Source organism: Oncorhynchus masou, chromosome 9, assembly GCF_036934945.1.
Source record: "Oncorhynchus masou masou isolate Uvic2021 chromosome 9, UVic_Omas_1.1, whole genome shotgun sequence".
NCBI classification, from domain to species: Eukaryota; Metazoa; Chordata; class Actinopteri; order Salmoniformes; family Salmonidae; genus Oncorhynchus; species Oncorhynchus masou.
In genome coordinates this window covers 2045001-2068699 of record NC_088220.1, presented here as the reverse complement: position 1 = coordinate 2068699, position 23699 = coordinate 2045001, and the positions used below count along the sequence as shown (strand labels likewise).

At 45.0% G+C, this 23699-nt stretch overlaps 1 protein-coding gene across 2 annotated transcripts in view; it reads right to left on the bottom strand.

The window, feature by feature from the left end:
• Nucleotides 1-11345: 11345 nt before the first annotated feature.
• LOC135545435 (catenin alpha-1) overlaps nucleotides 11346-23699 on the bottom strand; it is a 239827-nt gene continuing 227473 nt past the window's right edge. The window contains exons 18-21 of one of the 2 annotated variants that reach the window (XM_064973044.1): nucleotides 23372-23506; nucleotides 13981-14010; nucleotides 12776-12988; nucleotides 11346-12187 (exon numbers count right to left, since the gene is read on the bottom strand). In XM_064973044.1, coding sequence (XP_064829116.1) covers nucleotides 12110-12187; nucleotides 12776-12988; nucleotides 13981-14010; nucleotides 23372-23506 — 456 coding nt within the window. In that variant the 3' untranslated portion in view covers nucleotides 11346-12109. The remainder of the gene's footprint in view (nucleotides 12188-12775; nucleotides 12989-13980; nucleotides 14011-23371; nucleotides 23507-23699) is intronic. The other variant, XM_064973045.1, reaches the window with a different exon arrangement.

Below are 23699 nucleotides of genomic sequence, written 5' to 3'. Positions count from 1 at the left end.
CTGCCAGGGTGAGTTACCCACGGTGCCAGGGTGAGTTACCCACGGTGCCAGGGTGAGTTACCCACAGGGTTAGTGTTAGTTACCCACAGGGCTAGTGTTAGTTACCCACAGGGTTAGTGTTAGTTACCCACAGGGTTAGGGTTAGTTACCCACAGGGTTAGTGTTAGTTAGCCACAGGGTTAGTGTTAGTTAGCCACAGGGTTAGTGTTAGTTACCCACAGGGCTAGTGTTAGTTACCCACAGGGCTAGTTTTAGTTACCCACAGGGCTAGTTTTAGTTACCCACAGGGCTAGTGTTAGTTACCCACAGGGCTAGTGTTAGTTACCCACAGGGCTAGTGTTAGTTACCCACAGGGCTAGTGTTAGTTACCCACAGGGCTAGTGTTAGTTACCCACAGGGCTAGTGTTAGTTACCCACAGGGCTAGTGTTAGTTACCCACAGGGCTAGTGTTAGTTACCCACAGGGTTAGTGTTAGTTACCCACAGGGTTAGTGTTAGTTACCCACAGGGCTAGTGTTAGTTACCCACAGGGCTAGTGTTAGTTACCCACAGGGCTAGTGTTAGTTACCCACAGGGCTAGTGTTAGTTACCCACAGGGTGAGTTACCTACAGGACTAGTGTTAGTTACCCATAGGGTTAGTATTAGTTACCCATAGGGCTAGTGTTAGTTACCCATAGGGCTAGTGTTAGTAACCCATAGGGCTAGTGTTAGTTACCCATAGGGTTAGTGTTAGTTACCCATAGGGTTAGTGTTAGTTACCCACAGGGTGAGTTACCCACAGGGTTAGTGTTAGTTACCCACAGGGTGAGTTACCCACAGGGTTAGTGTTAGTTACCCATAGGGTTAGTGTTAGTTATCCATAGGGTTAGTGTTAGTTACCTATAGGGCTAGTGTTAGTTACCCATAGGGTTAGTGTTAGTTACCCATAGGGTCAGTGTTAGTTACCCATAGGGTTAGTGTTAGTTACCCATAGGGTTAGTGTTAGTTACCCATAGGGTTAGTGTTAGTTATCCATAGGGTTAGTGTTAGTTACCCATAGGGTTAGTGTTAGTTACCCATAGGGTCAGTGTTAGTAACCCATAGGGCTAGTGTTAGTTACCCATAGGGTTAGTGTTAGTTACCCATAGGGTTAGTGTTAGTTACCCACAGGGTGAGTTACCCACAGGGTTAGTGTTAGTTACCCACAGGGTGAGTTACCCACAGGGTTAGTGTTAGTTACCCATAGGGTTAGTGTTAGTTATCCATAGGGTTAGTGTTAGTTACCTATAGGGCTAGTGTTAGTTACCCATAGGGTTAGTGTTAGTTACCCATAGGGTCAGTGTTAGTTACCCATAGGGTTAGTGTTAGTTACCCATAGGGTTAGTGTTAGTTACCCATAGGGTTAGTGTTAGTTACCCATAGGGTTAGTGTTAGTTATCCATAGTGATCTGGGCCCGGTTTCCCAAAAGCATCTTCAGTCTAAGTTCATCGTAAAATCTTTGTGGGAGCATCGTTAAAATGTCCAAGTCGTTTCCTAAAACAGTTCAACATTGGACTTGAAAGCGCTGCCTCAGACCACATGGAGAACAGCATCCTTTGCCCACCAGCATCCTTTGCCCTCTAGCATCCTTTGCCCTCCAGCATCCTTTGCCCTCCAGCATCCTTTGCCCTCCAGCATCCTTTGCCCTCCAGCATCCTTTGCCCTCCAGCATCATTTGCCCTCCAGCATCATTTTTATACACAGTAGCTGTCCTCTAAAACATACACAATCACATGGCTTATCCTTCTCTGTGACCACTGAACATGTCAGTACAAAGAGGACGACAAACACAAAGACGTCAACGTCTCTGCAATTGATGCAAAACAAGCAACATATATATATTTAAAAAAAAAAACGCTTCAATTGAAAACCCGAGACGCCTACGCTAAAAATATAAGCAAATAAACAGTATTTCAGTCATATTGAAATACATTTCATGTTCAATCACTTCAGTTCTATTTTCGCTACTTCGGCCTACTAGTAGGCCTACTGTCTGTAATTTATCTCAATATATTTCATGATGTGTAGCCCAACGTGCGTAATGTGTCAAATTGGTGACTATGTGAATTATTGGGCAAACATAAGAATAAGCCATAGGAGGTAATATCTCTGGGAGCAGATCCGTAGTCAGTGTTGTCTCAATATTTGCAGCCATAGGAGGTAATATCTCTCTGGGAGCTGATCCGTAGTCAGTGTTGTCTCAATATTTGCAGCCATAGGAGGTAATCTCTCTCTGGGAGCAGATCCGTAGTCAGTGTTGTCTCAATATTTGCAGCCATAGGAGGTAATATCTCTCTGGGAGCTGATCCGTAGTCAGTGTTGTCTCAATATTTGCAGCCATAGGAGGTAATCTCTCTCTGGGAGCAGATCCGTAGTCAGTGTTGTCTCAATATTTGCAGGTGTAGGAGGTAATCTCTCTCTGGGAGCAGATCCGTAGTCAGTGTTGTCTCAATATTTGCAGGCGTAGGAGGTAATCTCTCTCTGGGAGCAGATCCGTAGTCAGTGTTGTCTCAATATTTGACTACTAAAGTAGTCAACTATATTGGGAATAGGGCCCTGGTCTAAAGTAGTGCACTATATTGGAAATAGGGCCCTGGTCTAAAGTAGTGCACTATATAGGGAATAGGGTGCCATAGGGGCTCAGGTCTAAAGTAGTGCACTATATAGGGAATAGGGTGTCATAGGGCTCTGGTCTAAAGTAGTGCACTATATAGAGAATAGGGTGCCATAGGGGCTCAGGTCTAAAGTAGTGCACTATATAGGGAATAGGGTCCTGGTCTAAAGTAGTCAACTATATTGGAAATAGGGCTCTCGTCTATAGTAGTGCATTATATAGGGAATAGGGTCCTGGTCTAAAGTAGTGCACTATATAGGGAATAGGGTGTCATAGGGCTCTGGTCTAAAGTAGTGCACTATATAGGGAATAGGGTGTCATAGGGCTCTGGTCTAAAGTAGTGCACTATATAGGGAATAGGGTGCCATAGGGGCTCAGGTCTAAAGTAGTGCACTATATAGGGAATAGGGTCCTGGTCTAAAGTAGTCAACTATATTGGAAACAGGGCCCTGGTCTAAAGTAGTGCACTATATAGGGAATAGGGCCCTGGTCTAAAGTAGTGCACTATATAGGAAATAGGGCCCTGGTCTAAAGTAGTGCACTATATAGGGAATAAGGCCCTGGTCTAAAGTAGTGCACTATATTGGAAATAGGGCCCTGGTCTAAAGTAGTGCACTATATAGGGCATAGGGTGCCATTTGGGGCACAGGGTATAGCATTGCTCATGCTGCACGGCATCCACTACAGCAGACGGACTTGTCATGTCATAAGGAATCACCTACAGCCAATATATCGAACACAACGTCCTTATTAGGACAGGAAAGTGAATGCCTTAACAAGCCTGAAGTGATGAGTGGTGTAGATACACTGAAGAGAATCCTATTACAACAGTCTGAAGTGATGAGTGGTGTAGATATACTGAAGAGAATCCTATTACAACAGTCTGAAGTGATGAGTGGTGTAGATACACTGAAGAGAATCATATTACAACAGCCTGTAGTGATGAGTGGTGTAGATACACTGAAGAGAATCCTATTACAACACCCTGAAGTGATGAGTGGTGTAGATACACTGAAGAGAATCCTATTACAACAGCCTGAAGTGATTCACTGACAACTTCTCCCTGTCTGAGTCTGTAATACCTACATGTTTCAAACAGACCTCCATTGTCCCTGTGCCCAAGAAAGCCACGGTAACCTGCCTAAATGACTACCGACCCGTAGCACTCTCGTCGGTAGCCATGAAATGCTTCGAAAGGCTGGTCATGGCTCACATCACCACAGACCCACTCCAATTCCCATACCGCCCCAACCGATCCACAGAGGACACAATCTCAATCGCACTCCACACTCTCCTTTCCCACCTGGACAAGAGGAACACCTATGTGAGAATTCTATTCATTGACGAAAGCTCAGTGTTCCAACACCACAGTGCCCTCAAAGCTCATCACTAAGATAAGGAGCCTGGGACTAAACCCCTCCCTCTACAACTGGATCCTGGACTTTCTGACTGGTGCAGTAGAATAGAAAACAGTATATACATATGAAATGAATCAAACTGTATATAAACATTATTAAAGTGACCAGTGATTCCATGTCTATGTATATAGGGCAGCGGGCGGTAAGGGTAGGCACGCAAAGTGGTAGCAGATGACCGAAAGGCTTCTGAACAGCTTCTACCTCCAAGCCATACAATTGCAGAAGAATTAATCAAAATGGCCACCCGGACTATTTACATTGACCCCCCCCCCCCCGCATTCTTTTTACACTGCTGCTACTCTCTGTTTATTATCGATGCAAAGTCACTTCACCCCTACCTACATGTACAAATGACCTCAACTATAACCTGTACCCCCCCCACACTGACTCGATACCGGTGCCCCCTGTATATAGCCTTGTAATTGTTATGTTACTTTTGATTATTTTTTATTTTATTTGGTAAATATTTTCTTAACTCTTTCTTGAACTGCACTGTTGGTTAAGGGCTTGTAAGTAAGCATTTCACGGTGAGGTCTTCTACACCGGTTGTGTTCGGCCCATGTGACAAATTACATTTGATAGGAGGTGTTGTAGACATACAGGAGAGAATCCTGATGTTATTTCAAGTCATTAAGTGTAATGACAGAGACTAGAGACACATAATCATCAAATCAAGAGAGATATATGAACACAATCGAAGGGAAGACGAAATGCCAAATGGCACCCTATTCCCCCATGTAGTGCACTACTTTTGACCAGAGCCACATGGGAATGTAGTGCACTACTTTTGACCAGAGCCCCATGGGAATGTAGTGCACTACTTTTGACAAGAGCCCCATGGGAATGTAGTGCACTACTTTTGACCAGAGCCCCATGGGAATGTAGTGCACTACTTTTGACCAGAGCCCCATGGGAATGTAGTGCACTACTTTTGACCAGAGCCCCATGGGAATGTAGTGCACTACTTTTGACCAGAGCCCCATGGGAATGTAGTGCACTACTTTTGACCAGAGCCCCATGGGAATGTAGTGCACTACATTTGACCAGAGCCCCATGGGAATGTAGTGCACTACTTTTGACCAGAGCCCCATGAGAATGTAGTGCACTACTTTTGACCAGAGCCCCATGGGAATGTAGTAGAGGTCCACCGATTATGATATTTCGATACCGATTATTGGAGGACAAAAAAACCTGATACCGATTAATTGGCCGATTTATTTGTAATAATGACAACTACAACAATACTGAATGAACACTTAATTTAACTTAATATAATACGTCAATAAAATCTATTTAGCCACAAATAATGAAACATGTTCAATTTGGTTTAAATAGTGCAAAAACAAAGTTCCTTGCTCAGAACACGAGAACATATGAAAGCTGGTGGTTCCTTTTAACATGAGATGTCAATATTTCCAGGTAAGAGGTTTCAGGTTGTAGTTATTATAGGAATTATAGGACTATTTCTCTCTATACCATTTGTATTTCATATACCTTTGACTATTGGATGTTCTTATAGGCACTTTAGTATTGCCAGTGTAACAGTATAGCTTCCGTCCCTCTCCTCGCTCCTACCTGGGCTCGAACCAGGAACACAACGACAACAGCCACCCTCGAAGCAGCGTTACCCATGCAGAGCAAGGGGAACAACTACTCCAAGCCTCAGAGCGAGTGACGTTTGAAACGCTATTAGCGCGCACCCCACTAACTAGCTAGCCATTTCAAATCGTTACACCAGCCCAATATCGGGAGTTGATAGGCTTGAACTCATAAGCCGCTGGCAAAATACACGAAAGTGCTGTTTGAATGAATGCTTATGAGCCTAATGGTGCCTACCAACGCTCAGTCAGACTGCTCTAACTTAATTATAACATAATAACACACAGTAATGCGTGCCTTAATATGGTCGAATCCGGAAACTATCATCTCGAAAACAAGACTAATTCTTTCAGTGAAATACGGAACCGTTCGGTATTTTATCTAACGTAAGTCTAAATATTTCTGCTACGTTGCACAACCTTCACTGTTATGTCATAATTACGCAAAATTCTGGGAAATTAGTTCGCAATGAGCCAGGCGGCCCAAACTGTTGCATATACCCTGACTGAGTGCAATGAACACAAGAGAAGTGACACAATTTCACCTGGTTAATATTGCCTGCTAACCTGGATGTCTTTTAGCTAAATATGCAGGTTTAAAAATGATACACTTCTGTGTATTGATTTTAAGAAAGGCATTGATGTTTATGGTTAGGTACACATTGGAGCAGCGACAGTCCTTTTTCGCGAATGCGCACCGCATCGATTATATGTAAAGCAGGACACGCTAGATAAACTAGTGATATCATCAACCATGTGGAGTTATAACTAGTGATTATGATTGATTAAGTTTAATGCTAGCTAGCAACTTACCTTGGCTTCTTACTGCATGCGCGTAACAGGCAGGCTCATCGTGAGGCAGGTGGATAGAGCGTTGGGACTAGTTAATCGTAAGGTTGCAAGATTGAATCTCTGAGCTGAACAAGGCAGTTAACCCACTGTTCTAGGCCATCATTGAAAATAGGAATGTTCTTCACTGACTTGGCCCAGTTAAATAAATATTAAATAAAGGTGTAAAACATTACATTTTTTAAATCTGCGTCCAAAATTACCGATTTCCGATTGTTATTGAAAACTTGAAATCGGCCCTAATTAATCGGCAATTCCGATTAATCGGTCGACCTCTAGAATGTAGTGAACTACTTTTGACCAGAGTCCTATGGGAATGTTGCCATAACACCTAATGCAAGTCCCAAATAATAAAATAATAGGCACTGATCCAGGCTCTGATCAGGCCCTACACCCAAGCAAGGGCACTGCGTTCATCCACCTCTGGCCTGCTCGCCTCCCTACCACTGAGGAAGTACAGTTCCTGTTCGCTGCTCTGGCCCCCCAATGGTGGAACAAACTCCCTCACGACGCCAGGACAGCGGAGTCAATCACCACCTTCCGGAGACACCTGAAACCCCACCTCTTCAAGGAATACCTAGGATAGGATAAGTAATCCTTCTCACCCCCCCCCTTAATGATTTAGATGCACTATTGTAAAGTGGCTGTTCCACTGGATGTCAGAAGGTGAATTCACCAATTTGTAAGTCGCTCTGGATAAGAGCGTCTGCTAAATGACTTAAATGTAAATGCACCATATACGGAATAGGGTGGAATTTGGGAGTCCGCTTTATTCTCTCATCACAAAATGAGATTGTTATGAGAAGAGTCCGTCTAAACCTAACTAAACTCTAAACTACACAGTCCAAATATCACACCACACAGCCCAACGCTACGCTCAAAGAACCTAAAACAAAAATTAATCTGTCCATCTGTCGTAACCCTACGTGACCTGCCTCTGAGAAACAAGCTGAAGCAGCGCAAAGCGAAGACCCAAAGTGGCCCTGGTTCAAAGACATAAACCCACTGCACTACCCACCATCCTTGCATACTTTACTGAGCTATTATATGATCCCAAATGGCACCCCATTCCCTACAAAGCACACTATTTTTAAACCAGGGTCCAGTAGTGCAATATAAAGTGAATAGGATGCCATTTGGGATACTGAGTAGTCTACGCTGATGGAGCCAACACTTCCACATAGCCTTCACTGCTTTAACTAATTCATGGAAAAAAGCTTCTCGCTAGTTCTCTCTTCCTCTCTCTCCTCCCACCTCTCTTCTTCCTCCTCCCTTCTCAGGAGCAGAGCAAGGAGGAGGAATAATGATCTGACTATCTGGCTGCTTAGTCACTGGCCTGTGGCCCAAATGACAATCCCTATAAAGTTCTGCTCAGACGTAGTGCACTATATAGGGAAGAGGGTTTAGGGTGGCATTTAAGATGCGCCGTGGTCTCATTGAGGGTCAACGGGGCCTGGAAGCCCTGGTGAACGTAACTCTTCAAGCCTCCACAGCCCTGTCTGATCCCCAGACCCCCTCCACAGCCCTGTCTGATCCCCAGACCCCCTCCACAGCCCTGTCTATTCTCCAGACCCCCTCCACAGCCCTGTCTATTCCCCAGACCCCCTCCACAGCCCTGTCTATTCCCCAGACCCCCTCCACAGCCCTGTCTATTCCCCAGACCCCCTCCACAGCCCTGTCTATTCCCCAGACCCCCTCCACAGCCCTGTCTATTCTCCAGACCCCCTCCACAGCCCGGTCTATTCTCCAGACCCCCTCCACAGCCCTGTCTATTCTCCAGACCCCCTCCACAGCCCTGTCTGATCCCCAGACCCCCTCCACAGCCCTGTCTATTCCCCAGACCCCCTCCACAGCCCTGTCTATTCTCCAGACCCCCTCCACAGCCCTGTCTGATCCCCTGTCCACATTCCCCAGACCCCCTCCACAGCCCTGTCTCCCCAGACCCCCTCTATTCCCCAGACCCCCAGCCCTGTCCAGACCCCCTCTACAGCCCTGTCTATTCCCCAGACCCCCTCCGCAGCCCTGTCTATTCCCCAGACCCCCTCCGCAGCCCTGTCCCCAGATTCCCCAGACCCCCTCCACAGCCCTGTCTATTCCCCAGACCCCCTCCGCAGCCCTGTCTATTCTCCAGACCCCCCTCCACAGCCCCTGTCTATGATCCCCAGACCCCCCCACAGCCCTGTCTGATCCCCAGACCCCCTCCAGCCCTGATCCCCAGACCCCCTCCACATCTGATCCCCAGACCCCCCCAGCCCTGTCCCCTCCGCAGCCCCTGTCTATTCTGATCCCCAGACCCCCTCCACAGCCCTGTCTATTCCCCAGACCCCCTCCACAGCCCTGTCTATTCCCAGACCCCCTCCACAGCCCTGTCTATTCCCAGACCCCCTCCACAGCCCTGTCTATTCTCCAGACCCCCTCCAGCCCTGTCTGATCCCCAGTCCTGTCTCCACAGCCCTTCTATTCCCCAGACCCCCTCCACAGCCCTGATTCTCCAGACCCCCTCCACAGCCCTGTCTATTCTCCCCAGACCCCCTCCACAGCCCTGTCTGATCCCCAGACCCCCTCCACAGCCCTGTCTATTCCCAGACCCCCTCCACAGCCCTGTCTGATCCCCAGACCCCCTCCACAGCCTGTCTCCCCAGACCCCCTCCACAGCCCTGTCTATTCCCCAGACCCCTCCACAGCCCTGTCTATTCCCCAGACCCCCTCCACAGCCCTGTCTATCCCCAGACCCCCTCCACAGCCCTGATTCCCCAGACCCCCTCCACAGCCCTGTCTATTCCCCAGACCAGCCCTGTCTATTCCCCAGACCCCCTCCACAGCCCTGTCTATTCCCCAGACCCCTCCACAGCCCTGTCTATTCCCCAGACCCCCTCCACAGCCCCCTCCCCAGTCCACAGCCCTATTCCCCAGACCCCCTCCACAGCCCTGTCTCCCCAGACCCCCTCCACAGCCCTTCTCCCCAGACCCCCTCCACAGCCCTGTCTATTCCCCAGACCCCCTCCACAGCCCCTGTCTATTCTGATCCCCAGACCCCCTCCCAGCCCTGTCTATTCCCCAGACCCCCTCCACAGCCCTGTCTATTCTCCAGACCCCCTCCACAGCCCTGTCTATTCTCCAGACCCCCTCCACAGCCCTGACTGATCCCCAGACCCCCTCCACACCCTCACTGTGACCTATCACACACAGAGTGTGTATGTCAGCTAATTGAATGAGTCTCACTGACTGTGTGTGTGTGTGTAGCCCCCTGGGCTAGTGTTACGTATTAAACCAGAAGGCTGGGAGAGAATGATTCTCTTCTCTCTATTAGCTTTGGCTTGCTGCATCCAGCGAGGCATGCAGGACCTCATTCAGATTACTCTTTATGACCTGGTTAACAACAGGACCTCATTCAGATTACTCTTCATGACCTGGTTAACAACAAGACATTCAGATTACTCTTTATGACCTGGTTAACAACAAGACCTCATTCAGATTACTCTTTATGACCTGGTTAACAACAAGACCTCATTCAGATTACTCTTTAAAACCTGGTTAACAACAAGACATTCAGATTACTCTTTATGACCTGGTTAACAACAAGACCTCATTCAGATTACTCTTTATGACCTGGTTAACAACAAGACCTCATTCAGATTACTCTTTATGACCTGGTTAACAACAAGACCTCATTCAGATTACTCTTTATGACCTGGTTAACAACAAGACCTCATTCAGATTACTCTTTATGACCTGGTTAACAACAAGACCTCATTCAGATTACTCTTTATGACCTGGTTAACAACAAGACCTCATTCAGATTACTCTTTATGACCTGGTTAACAACAAGACCTCATTCAGATTACTCTTTATGACCTGTTAACAACAAGTCAGATTACTCTTTATGACAACAAGACCTCATTCAGATTACTCTTTATGACCTGGTTAACAACAAGACCTCATTCAGATTACTCTTTATGACCTGGTTAACAACAAGACCTCATTCAGATTACTCTTTATGACCTGGTTAACAACAAGACCTCATTCAGATTACTCTTTATGACCTGGTTAACAACAAGACCTCATTCAGATTACTCTTTATGACCTGGTTAACAACAAGACCTCATTCAGATTACTCTTTATGACCTGGTTAACAACAAGACCTCATTCAGATTACTCTTTATGACCTGGTTAACAACAAGACATTCAGATTACTCTTTAAAACCTGGTTAACAACAGGGGGAAATAAAACATTTATGACAATTCAGTTTATAATTAAGTACAAAGTGGTAACGACACGATAATATCAAACTTTTATTAGATAAGCAGAGAATACATTGAGAATGAAAAAAAAATAAATCAATTTGTCTCTTATTTTATTTATTTTTTTAAATCAAAAAGCTAAAAAATTTATCAAAAAAAAACCTCCTTGGAGAAAAGCAAGATAAACATCCAAATGCTCTCCAGTTATTGCTTGAGTAATAAAGTGAGAGAGATGTGTTTGCATCGGGTGGAAAGGCCTTATCTGATCATCTGATCTGCACCTACACAATACAGCATCACATCATATACGACACATAGCGGAAATACCATCCAACACCCTCCCCGCCATCCACGCAATCATAAAACATGGTAGAAAGACAAGGTATAAAAATACACAGGGGATCTCGCGTCACAGGTTGGGGTCAGGGGGTTCAAATAAGAGGGTCAGGGGTCAAAATGATTCGTTTGAAGATAATTAGTTTTGACAATACCAGTGAAATCCACCGTTCCCTTCTTATACCAACACTGGAATAAAATAAAATTAAATAGAAATGCCTTTTACTTGGTCTAGTTGCTGTCCCCCCTCACCCACCCACCCACCCACCCACCCACCCACTCACTCACTCACTCACTCACTCACCCACCCAAATCGCCTTATTTTCCAGTAGAGAAGTTATACAGTAGGCGAGAGACTTCTCAGAATGTATTAGGGTTAGGGTTTACTTGGTCTAGTTGCTGTCCCCCCTCACCCACCCACCCAAATCACCTTATTTATCCAGTAGAGAAGTTATACAGTAGGCTAGAGACTTATCAGAATGTATTAGGGTTAGGGTTTACTTGGTCTAGTTGCTGTCCCCCCTCACCCACCCACCCAAATCGCCTTATTATCCAGTAGAGAAGTTATACAGTAGGCTAGAGACTTATCAGAATGTATTAGGGTTAGGGTTTACTTGGTCTAGTTGCTGTCCCCCCTCACCCACCCACCCAAATCACCTTATTGTCCAGTAGAGAAGTTATACAGTAGGCTAGAGACTTACCAGAATGCAGTTGATTGAATTAAAAAAAAAAGAGACTGGTAGAGAAAGAGTGAGCTTAATAAAGGGCCTCTGTGTGTGTATAGTATTCAACCTTAGCGAGCCTGCATAGCAACACCACATCAAACTAGACAGCTGACTAGGCCAGGGAAGGAAATAAGAAATGCATTCAACCCGCCCCTCCCCCCGAAAAAAATGCACCCTTTTTTTTTTGACGAGATTAAAAAGAAGCTCCAACCGTCTACACATTACAGTGGATCTAGCCAGCTCCATCAGCATCTCAACCTTCTAGCTCCTCCACCTCTCACCACACTGACTGACTGCCTGCTCCATCTCTAGATGCTATCCATGGCTTTGAACTCGCTGAGGGCCTGGACTGGGTTGATGTGTTTCTTGTGGGATGATCTCTTGACCTAAGAGAAGAGATGATAACATTTTATTTTGCATGTTCTCACAGAAATGTGTCCTGCGTCATCAAATCCAGCAGCATAACACCCTGTATCCCACTGTTGGTTTGCCTCTGAAGCTAAGCAGGGTCGGTCCTGGTCAGTCCCTGGATAGGAGAACAGATGCTGCTGGAAGTGGTGCTGGAAGGCCAATAGGAGGCACTCTTTCCTATGGTCTAAAATAAAATATCCCAATGCCCCAGGGCAGTGATTGTGATTGACACTGCCCTGTGTAAGGTGCTGTCTTTCAGATGGAACATTAAACGGGTGTCTTGACTCTCTGTGGTCACCAAAGATCCCATGGCACTTATCATAAGAGTAGGGGTGTTAACCCCGGTGTCCTGGCTAAATTCCCAATCTGGCCCTCATGGTCACTTCATCATCACCCAGCTTCTAATTGGCTCATTCATCCCCCAGCTTGTAATTGGCTCATTCATCCCCCTTCTCTCCCCTGTAACTATTTCCCAGGTCGTCGATGAGAATATGTTCACAGTCAATTTACCTGGGGGGGGGGGGGAACCAGTTTAGAGGAGCTTTAACATGATTCACATTTACCTTGTTGTTGGATCCATCTTCCTGTTTCTCTCTCTTGACCAGGGGTTTCTTCTCTGGGGCTTTCATCTTCCAGGAGATAGCAGGCATGTTGAGGGACTGCATGGCCATGGACTTCTGGTACTTAGTGGAGGCCACGTAGCTCGCCTTGACCGTGGACACCACCGTATTCATCAGGTTCTTAGCTGCCTGGATCAGAGACATGGCACTGTCCACCTGGAGGGGGGGGGGGGAAGAGAGAGAGGAGAGAGAGAGAGAGAGAGAGAGAGAGAGAGAGAGAGAGAGAGAGAGAGAGAGAGAGAGAGAGAGAGAGAGAGAGAGAGAGAGAGAGAGAGAGAGAGAGAGAGAGAGAGAGAGAGAGAGAGAGAGAGAGAGAGAGAGAGAGAGAGAGAGAGAGAGAGAGAGAGAGAGAGAGAGAGAGAGAGAGAGAGAGAGAGAGAGAGAGAGAGAGAGAGAGAGAGAGAGAGAGAGAGAGAGAGAGAGAGAGAGAGAGAGAGAGAGAGAGAGAGAGAGAGAGAGAGAGAGAGAGAGAGAGAGAGAGAGAGAGAGAGAGAGAGAGAGAGAGAGAGAGAGAGAGAGAGAGAGAGAGAGAGAGAGAGAGAGAGAGAGAGAGAGAGAGAGAGAGAGAGAGAGAGAGAGAGAGAGAGAGAGAGAGAGAGAGAGAGAGAGAGAGAGAGAGAGAGAGAGAGAGAGAGAGAGGAGACAAGGTTAGCCAGTTCTTGAGGTAGAAGTTGTCCTCTTAAACCACAGCTCTAGGATCAGATAACCAACTATCTCCCAGGATAACCTTGGGAACATTATACAGTATAACCATATAGATGCATCCCAAATGACCCCAAGGGGCCCTGGTGAAAAGTAGTGCACTATTATCGGCATTAGGGTGCAATTTGGGAGCACATTATATCTGACCCCAGATCAGCAGTTAGAGACAACCTGTATTTCCACCTGTAATGTTTCCCACCACCACCCTCATTGATCAGAGGGACACGGAGTTCATATGATCCTATGTGTCTGGCTTTAGCCAATGTGTCAGGCTACATCCCCAATGGCCTCCTATTCCCTATACAGTGCACTACTTTTGACTAGGGCACATAGGTCAAGAAGGCCTAAGGCTCTGGGTCAAAAGTAGCGCAACTTTAATAGGGAATAGGTTGGTGTTTGGGCTGCAGCCTGAGTGTTACTGTACTGTATCTGAAGGTGGGGAATACCTGGCTCTCTAGGAATGCTTGGGAAACCTCCTGGAAAAGGGAAAAGGGAGAGAGGGAACTTGAACGTTAATAGTCGGAACTGTAGAAGTCAAGTGCAACATGATGGAGCCTCGGGGTAAAGGCTTCAGAGCAGGACAAGGCCGCAGCCGGGTGACTGTTGTACATCCTGCAGATTGACCATGTGGTGAACAGGGTATAACTGAATAACATGCAGCAGATTGACCACGTGGTGAACAGGGTATAACTGAATAACATGCAGCAGATTGACCACGTGGTGAACAGGGTATAACTGAATAACATGCAGCAGATTGACCATTAACTGAATAACATGCAGCAGATTGACCATTAACTGAATAACATGCAGCAGATTGACCAGGGTATAACTGTGCAGCAGATTGTGAACAGGGTATAACTGAATAACATGCAGCAGATTGACCACGTGGTGAACAGGGTATAACTGAATAACATGCAGCAGATTGACCACGTGGTGAACAGGGTATAACTGAATAACATGCAGCAGATTGACTGAATGGTGAACATGGGTGACCATGTGGTGAACAGGGTATAACTGAATAACATGCAGCAGATTGACCATGTGGTGAACAGGGTATAACTGAATAACATGCAGCAGATTGACCACGTGGTGAACAGGGTATAAATGAATAACATCCAGCAGATTGACCACGTGGTGAACAGGGTATAACTGAATAACATGCAGCAGATTGACCATGTGGTGAACAGGGTATAACTGAATAACATGCAGCAGATTGACCACGTGGTGAACAGGGTATAACTGAATAACATGCAGCAGATTGACCACGTGGTGAACAGGGTATAACTGAATAACATGCAGCAGATTGACCACGTGGTGAACAGGGTATAACTGAATAACATGCAGCAGATTGACGTGGTGAACAGGGTATAACTGAATAACATGCAGCAGATTGACCGTGGTGAACAGGGTATAACTGAATAACATGCAGCAGATTGACCACGTGGTGAACAGGGTATAACTGAATAACATGCAGCAGATTGACCACGTGGTGGGTATAACTGAATAACATGCAGCAGAACAGGGTATAACTGAATAACATGCAGCAGATTGACCACGTGGTGAACAGGGTATAACTGAATAACATGCAGCAGATTGACCACGTGGTGAACAGGGTATAACTGAATAACATGCAGCAGATTGACCATGTGGTGAACAGGTATAACTGAATAACATCCAGCAGATTGAACATGTGAGCAGGGTATAACTGAATAACAGCAGCAGATTGACCATGTGGTGAACAGGGTATAACTGAATAACATGCAGCAGATTGACCACGTGGTGAACAGGGTATAACTGAATAACATGCAGCAGATTGACCACGTGGTGAACAGGGTATAACTGAATAACATGCAGCAGATTGACCACGTGGTGAACAGGGTATAACTGAATAACATGCAGCAGATTGACCACGTGGTGAACAGGGTATAACTGAATAACATGCAGCAGATTGACCATGTGGTGAACAGGGTATAACTGAATAACATGCAGCAGATTGACCATGTGGTGAACAGGGTATAACTGAATAACATGCAGCAGATTGACCACGTGGTGAACAGGGTATAACTGAATAACATGCAGCAGATTGACCATGTGGTGAACAGGGTATAACTGAAATGAGTCCATACACATTTTGCCATTTTTCAATTAAAAATCGGGGAACGGACTCTACAAGGTGCAGAGGCATGAAAATGGCCAACATCCTGAGGTATTCCTTTAAGCCAGTAATTAAACTACTGGGAGAAGGGACGGTAATTTTGGAACACTAGTCTCTTAACAAGAAAACAGGAAAAATAAAAAAATAAAGAGAAGGGAAGCCTTTATATAAAATGTTGTGTCCAAAATGACACCCTATTTTCTATTTAGTGCACTACTTTTAACCAGAGCCCTATGAGCCCTGGTCAAAAAGTAGTGCACTAAGCAGAGAATAGGGTGTCATTTGGGACTTTCATAATACTGTTATTATTTCTTTCATCTTATTTATTCTGCATCAGACACCGGCTGTAAATCATTAGTTAATGGGAAGCTATTTCTTGGGTTATTAAGTTTAAATTCAGCTATTCAATGAGGCTAAGGAAAGATTAAATTACAGTTTTGCTTTGAAATTGACAAAAGCAACCTGTGGATAAATTCAGAGCAAATTTTTAACTGAAAGGAGGATGAAACATGTATTAGAAAAGTATGACTCACGAAAGAGTAAAATACATTTGTACAGTTTGGTTGGGTTAAGACTTCTCATATCAAGGAAGGAAATCTAGGTGAAAATTATTACCTTCGTTATTAAATGTTGAGTTGTTTCAAAAAAGGTCAGACTGTCTACTTTTAACGCACCGACACAAATGGCAACCTATTCCCTATGTAGTACACTACTTTAGACGACAGTAGTATGGGCTCTGGTCAAAAGAGGGGCACTATATACAAAATAGGGTGCCATTTGGAACATATTCCTAGGTTACTATGAGGTAACAGAATGTAGATGAACCCCTGGGTTACTATGAGGTAACAGAATGTAGATGAACCCCTAGGTTACTATGAGGTAACAGAATGTAGATGAACCCCTAGGTTACTATGAGGTAACAGAATGTAGATGAACCCCGAGGTTACTATGAGGTAACAGAATGTAGATGAACCCCGAGGTTACTATGAGGTAACAGAATGTAGATGAACCCCTAGGTTACTATGAGGTAACAGAATGTAGATGAACCCCTGGGTTACTATGAGGTAACAGAATGTAGATGAACCCCTGGGTTACTATGAGGTAACAGAATGTAGATGAACCCCTGGGTTACTATGAGGTAACAGAATGTAGATGAACCCCTAGGTTACTATGAGGTAACAGAATGTAGATGAACCCCTAGGTTACTATGAGGTAACAGAATGTAGATGAACCCCTAGGTTACTATGAGGTAACAGAATGTAGATGAACCCCTAGGTTACTATGAGGTAACAGAATGTAGATGAACCCCTAGGTTACTATGAGGTAACAGAATGTAGATGAACCCCTAGGTTACTATGAGGTAACAGAATGTAGATGAACCCCTAGGTTACTATGAGGTAACAGAATGTAGATGAACCCCTAGGTTACTATGAGGTAACAGAATGTAGATGAACCCCTAGGTTACTATGAGGTAACAGAATGTAGATGAACCCCTAGGTTACTATGAGGTAACAGAATGTAGATGAACCCCTAGGTTACTATGAGGTAACAGAATGTAGATGAACCCCTAGGTTACTATGAGGTAACAGAATGTAGATGAACCCCTAGGTTACTATGAGGTAACAGAATGTAGATGAACCCCTAGGTTACTATGAGGTAACAGAAGGTTACTATGAGGTAACAGAATGTAGATGAACCCCTAGGTTACTATGAGGTAACAGAATGTAGATGAACCCCTAGGTTACTATGAGGTAACAGAATGTAGATGAACCCCTAGGTTACTATGAGGTAACAGAATGTAGATGAACCCCTAGGTTACTATGAGGTAACAGAATGTAGATGAACCCCTAGGTTACTATGAGGTAACAGAATGTAGATGAACCCCGAGGTTACTATGAGGTTACTAAAAGCTAGACTAATGTAGATGGAAGTTAGATGTTTTGTATTGGAGCACATATACATGGTAGGTTATCTAACATGATAATCATTTTTTAAAATTAATGTATCGGTTCCCACTTAATTAACAGTGTTATTTATTGTTAATTTGGTACCAGGTAGTTAGCAATTTGGCAGAATTAATTACAATAATGGGTTACCCATTTCCCAGGCTAATGTAGATGTTACCCATTTACCAGGTAATCAATGGAGGTAACAGAATATACCCATTTCCCAGGTTATATGGTTACCCATTTCCCAGGCTAACATGAGGCTAATCAATGCGTTACCCATTTTAAAATTAATTTGCTATCGGTTCCCACTAATTAACAGTGTTATTTATTCCCAGGCTAATTTGGTTACCAGGTAGTTAGCAATTTGGCTAATCAAGAATTACCCATTCCCAGGCTAATAATGGGTTACCCATTTCCCAGGCTAATCAATGCGTTACCCATTTCCCAGGCTAATCAATGGGTTACCCATTTCCCAGGCTAATCAATGCGTTACCCATTTCCCAGGCTAATCAATGCGTTACCCATTTCCCAGGCTAATCAATGCGTTACCCATTTCCCAGGCTAATCAATGCGTTACCCATTTCCCAGGCTAATCAATTTACCCATTTCCCAGGCTAATCAATGCGTTACCCATTTCCCAGGCTAATCAATGGGTTACCCATTTCCCAGGCTAATCAATGCGTTACCCATTTCCCAGGCTAATCAATGGGTTACCCATTTCCCAGGCTAATCAATGGTTACCCATTTCCCAGGCTAATCGTTACCCATTTCCCAGGGTAATCAATGCTAATCAATGGGTTACCCATTTCCCAGGCTAATCAATGCGTTACCCATTTCCCAGGCTAATCAATGGGTTACCCATTTCCCAGGCTAATCAATGCGTTACCCATTTCCCAGGCTAATCAATGGGTTACCCATTTCCCAGGCTAATCAATGTTACCCATTTCCCAGGCCATTTACCCCAGGCTAATCAATGCGTTACCCATTTCCCAGGCTAATCAATGCGTTACCCATTTCCCAGGCTAATCAATGCGTTACCCATTTCCCAGGCTAATCAATGGGTTACCCATTTCCCAGGCTAATCAATCATTACCCATTTCCCAGGCTAATCAATGGGTTACCCATTTCCCAGGCTAATCAATGCGTTACCCATTTCCCAGGCTAATCAATGCGTTACCCATTTCCCAGGCTAATCAATGTTACCCATTTCCCAGGCTTCAACCCATTTCCCAGGCTAATCAATGCGTTACCCATTTCCCAGGCTAATCAATGGGTTACCCATTTCCCAGGCTAATCAATGCATTACCCATTTCCCAGGCTAACCAATCATTTCCCAGGCTAACCAATGCATTGCTAACCAATGGGTTACCCATTTCCCAGGCTAATCAATGCGTTACCCATTTCCCAGGCTAATCAATGGGTTACCCATTTCCCAGGCTAATCAATGTTACCCATTTCCCAGGCTAATCAATGCGTTACCCATTTCCCAGGCTAATCAATGCGTTACCCATTTACCCATTTCCCAGGCTAATCAATGCGTTACCCATTTCCCAGGCTAATCAATGCGTTACCCATTTCCCAGGCTAATCAATGCGTTACCCATTTCCCAGGCTAATCAATGCGTTACCCATTTCCCAGGCTAATCAATGCGTTACCCATTTCCCAGGCTAATCAATGGTTACCCATTTCCCAGTTACCCATTTCCCAGGCTAACCAATGCGTTACCCATTTCCCAGGCTAATCAATCGTTACCCATTTCCCAGGCGTTACCCATTTCCCAGGCTAATCAATGAGTTACCCCTTTCCCAGGCTAATCAATACGTTACCCATTTCCCAGGCTAATCAATGCGTTACCCATTTCCCAGGCTAATCAATGAGTTACCCATTTCCCAGGCTAACCAATGCGTTACCCATTTCCCAGGCTAACCAATGCGTTACCCATTTCCCAGGCTAATCAATGCATTACCCATTTCCCAGGCTAACCAATGGGTTACCCATTTCCCAGGCTAACCAATGCATTACCCATTTCCCAGGCTAACCAATGCATTACCCATTTCCCAGGCTAACCAATGGGTTACCCATTTCCCAGGCTAACCAATTTACCCAGGCTAACCAATGCGTTACCCATTTCCCAGGCTAATCAATGCGTTACCCATTTCCCAGGCTAATCAATGCGTTACCCATTTCCCAGGCTAATCAATGCGTTACCCATTTCCCAGGCTAATCAATTTACCCATTTCCCAGGCTAATCACCCATTTCCCAGGCTAATCAATGCGTTACCCATTTCCCAGGCTAATCAATGCGTTACCCATTTCCCAGGCTAATCAATGCGTTACCCATTTCCCAGGCTAATCAATGCGCTACCCATTTCCCAGGCTAATCAATGCGTTACCCATTTCCCAGGCTAATCAATGGGTTACCCATTTCCCAGGCTAATCAATGGGTTACCCATTTCCCAGGCTAATCAATGGGTTACCCATTTCCCAGGCTAATCAATGGGTTACCCATTTCCCAGGCTAATCAATGGGTTACCCATTTCCCAGGCTAATCAATGGGTTACCCATTTCCCAGGCTAATCAATGGGTTACCCATTTCCCAGGCTAATCAATGGGTTACCCATTTCCCAGGCTAATCAATGGGTTACCCATTTCCCAGGCTAATCAATGCGTTACCCATTTCCCAGGCTAATCAATGCGTTACCCATTTCCCAGGCTAATCAATGCGTTACCCATTTCCCAGGCTAATCAATGCGTTACCCATTTACCCATTTCCCAGGCTAATCAATGCGTTACCCATTTCCCAGGCTAATCAATGCGTTACCCATTTCCCAGGCTAATCAATGCGTTACCCATTTCCCAGGCTAATCAATGGGTTACCCATTTCCCAGGCTAATCAATGCGCTACCCATTTCCCAGGCTAATCAATGGGTTACCCATTTCCCAGGCTAATCAATGCGTTACCCATTTCCCAGGCTAACCAATGCGTTACCCATTTCCCAGGCTAATCAATGCGTTACCCATTTCCCAGGCTAATCAATGGGTTACCCATATCCCAGGCTAATCAATGAGTTACCCATTTCCCAGGCTAATCAATGCGTTACCCATTTCCCAGGCTAATCAATGCGTTACCCATTTCCCAGGCTAATCAATGGGTTACCCATTTCCCAGGCTAATCAATGGGTTACCCATTTCCCAGGCTAATCAATGCGTTACCCATTTCCCAGGCTAATCAATGGGTTACCCATATCCCAGGCTAATCAATGCGCTACCCATTTCCCAGGCTAATCAATGAGTTACCCATTTCCCAGGCTAATCAATGCGTTACCCATTTCCCAGGCTAACCAATGGGTTACCCATTTCCCAGGCTAATCAATGCATTACCCATTTCCCAGGCTAATCAATGGGTTACCCATTTCCCAGGCTAATCAATGGGTTACCCATTTCCCAGGCTAATCAATGCGTTACCCATTTCCCAGGCTAATCAATGCATTACCCATTTCCCAGGCTAATCAATGGGTTACCCATTTCCCAGGCTAATCAATGCGTTACCCATTTCCCAGGCTCATCAATGCGTTACCCATTTCGCCGGCTAACAAGGCAGATTAAAGTGGTAGCCATTTCTTATCATTCAGCGTTAATTCTCACACATAGTTCTCTAAAACAGATGGAACAGTGGAGAGAAGGCCAGGTGTGAGTCAGAAGAGCCCTGGGTGGGATTTGAACCCACGCTGACTGGTATGTGTGTACCGCGGTCAGTGGCTCTAGAAGCAGGACACAGCATGTAGTGTTAGTAACAGAGTGTACAGCATGTAGTGTTAGTAACAGAGTAAAGCTGGACTACACAGCATGTAGTGTTATTAACAGAGTGTAAAGCTGGACTACACAGCATGTAGTGTTATTAACACAGTGTAAAGCTGGACTACACAGCATGTAGTGTTAGTAACAGAGTGTAAAGCTGGACTACACAGCATGTAGTGTTAGTAACAGAGTGTAAAGCTGGACTACACAGCATGTAGTGTTAGTAACAGAGTGTAAAGCTGGACTACACAGCATGCAGTGTTAGTAACAGAGTGTAAAGCTGGACTACACAGCATGTAGTGTTAGTAACAGAGTGTAAAGCTGGACTACACAGCATGTAGTGTTAGTAAGAGAGTGTAAAGCTGGACTACACAGCATGTAGTGTTCATAACACAGTTGGCCACATGTATGTATAGTGTAAGTAACAATAAATTATTTAAAAAATGAAAAGCTGAAATGACTTGAGTCAATAAGAATTCAACCCCTTTGTTATGACAAAATAAAATAAGTTCAGGAGTAAAAATGTGCTTAATAACTCACATAATAAGTTGCATGGACTCACTCTGTGCGCAATAATAGTGTTTAACAACTACTTAATCCGTGTACCCTAGACATACAATTATCTGTAAGGTCCCTCAGTCGAGCAGTGAATATCAAACAGATTCAACCAAAAAGACCAGGGAGGCCTCACAAAGAAGGGCACTCATTGGTCGATGGGTAAAAATGAGGAAAAAGCAGACCTTGAATATCCCTTTGAGCCTGGTGAAGTTATTAATTCTACTTTGGATGGTGTATCAATGCACCCAGTCACTATAAAGATACAGGCATCAAACCCAACTCAGCTGCCGGAGAGGAAGGAAACCACTCAGGAATTTCACCATGAGGCCAATAATGACTAACACAGTTAGAGTAACAGTCCCGAGCAGTGCAGCAGTTTAAGGCACTGAATCTCAGTGTTGCAGTGCCATCACAGCCTGGTACTCGTATCACAACCAGCAGTGACCGCGAGTCCGATAGGGCGGCGCACAATTGGCCCAGTGTCGTCAAGGTTAGGGGAGGGTTTGGCCAGGGGCGCTTTACATGGCTCATCGCGCTCTAGCGACTCCTTGTGAAGGGTCTGCAAGCTGACTTGGTCGTCAGTTGATCGGTGTTTCCTGGCGTTCAATCGAGTGGGTGTTAAGACGCATGACTGGACCTTCACCTCTCCCGAGCCCGTTGGGGAGTTACAGCGATGAGACAAGATCGTAAATGAATATCACGAAATTGGGGAGAAAAGGGAGGTACAAAATATATATATATACATATATATTAAAAAAAACAGTTAAGAGTTTAATGGCTGTGATAGGAGAAAACCGAGGCTGAATCAGAAAATATCCCAAAACATGTAAAAAGGCAAAAACAAAATTGACAAAGAAATTAACTTTATGTCCTGAAAACCTAGTGTAATGTTTAAGGCAAATCCAAGTTCATATTTCCAAGAATGGTGGTGGCTGCATCATGTTATGGGTATGCTCATCATCGTTAAGGATTGGGGAGTTGATTAGGATGAAAATAAACAATAGATTTAAGCACAGGCAAAATCCTAAAGGGAAAATTGGTTCAGTCTGCTTTCCAACAAACATTTCCTTTCAGCAGGACAACAACCTAAAACACAAGGCCAAATATACACTGTTGCTTACAAGACGATATTGAATGTTCAGTGGCCTAGTTATAGATTTGACTTAAATTGGCTTGACAATCTATGGCAAGATCTGAAAATGGCTGTCAAGCAAATGATCAACAAGCAACTTGACAATAGCTCGAAGGATTTAAAAAAATAATAATGTGCAAATAATGTACAATCCAGGTGTGCAAAACTCTTAAGAGAGACTTACCTGGCTCTAACCACTAGACTACACATGGAAAGCGTTGGTAACAAAGCACATCAATTCTTACCCCAGAGACCACGAGCTCTCCTCCCAGGTTCTGGACCTCTGCTTTGACCTTACTACAGATGTTGAGCTGGTGGCAGTACAGAGCAATACGCTGCAGGTAGGCCAACAGGTCCTGCTTACAGGCTGAGTCTGGACACTGGAGAGACCGAGAGAGAGAGAGATGGGGTTAGACTAGGACATACAGGCAGTCTGGACACTGGAGAGACCGAGAGAGAGAGAGATGGGGTTAGACTAGGACATACAGGCAGTCTGGACACTGGAGAGACCGAGAGAGAGGCGGGGTTAGACTAGGACATACAGGCTGTCTGGACACTGGAGAGACCGAGAGA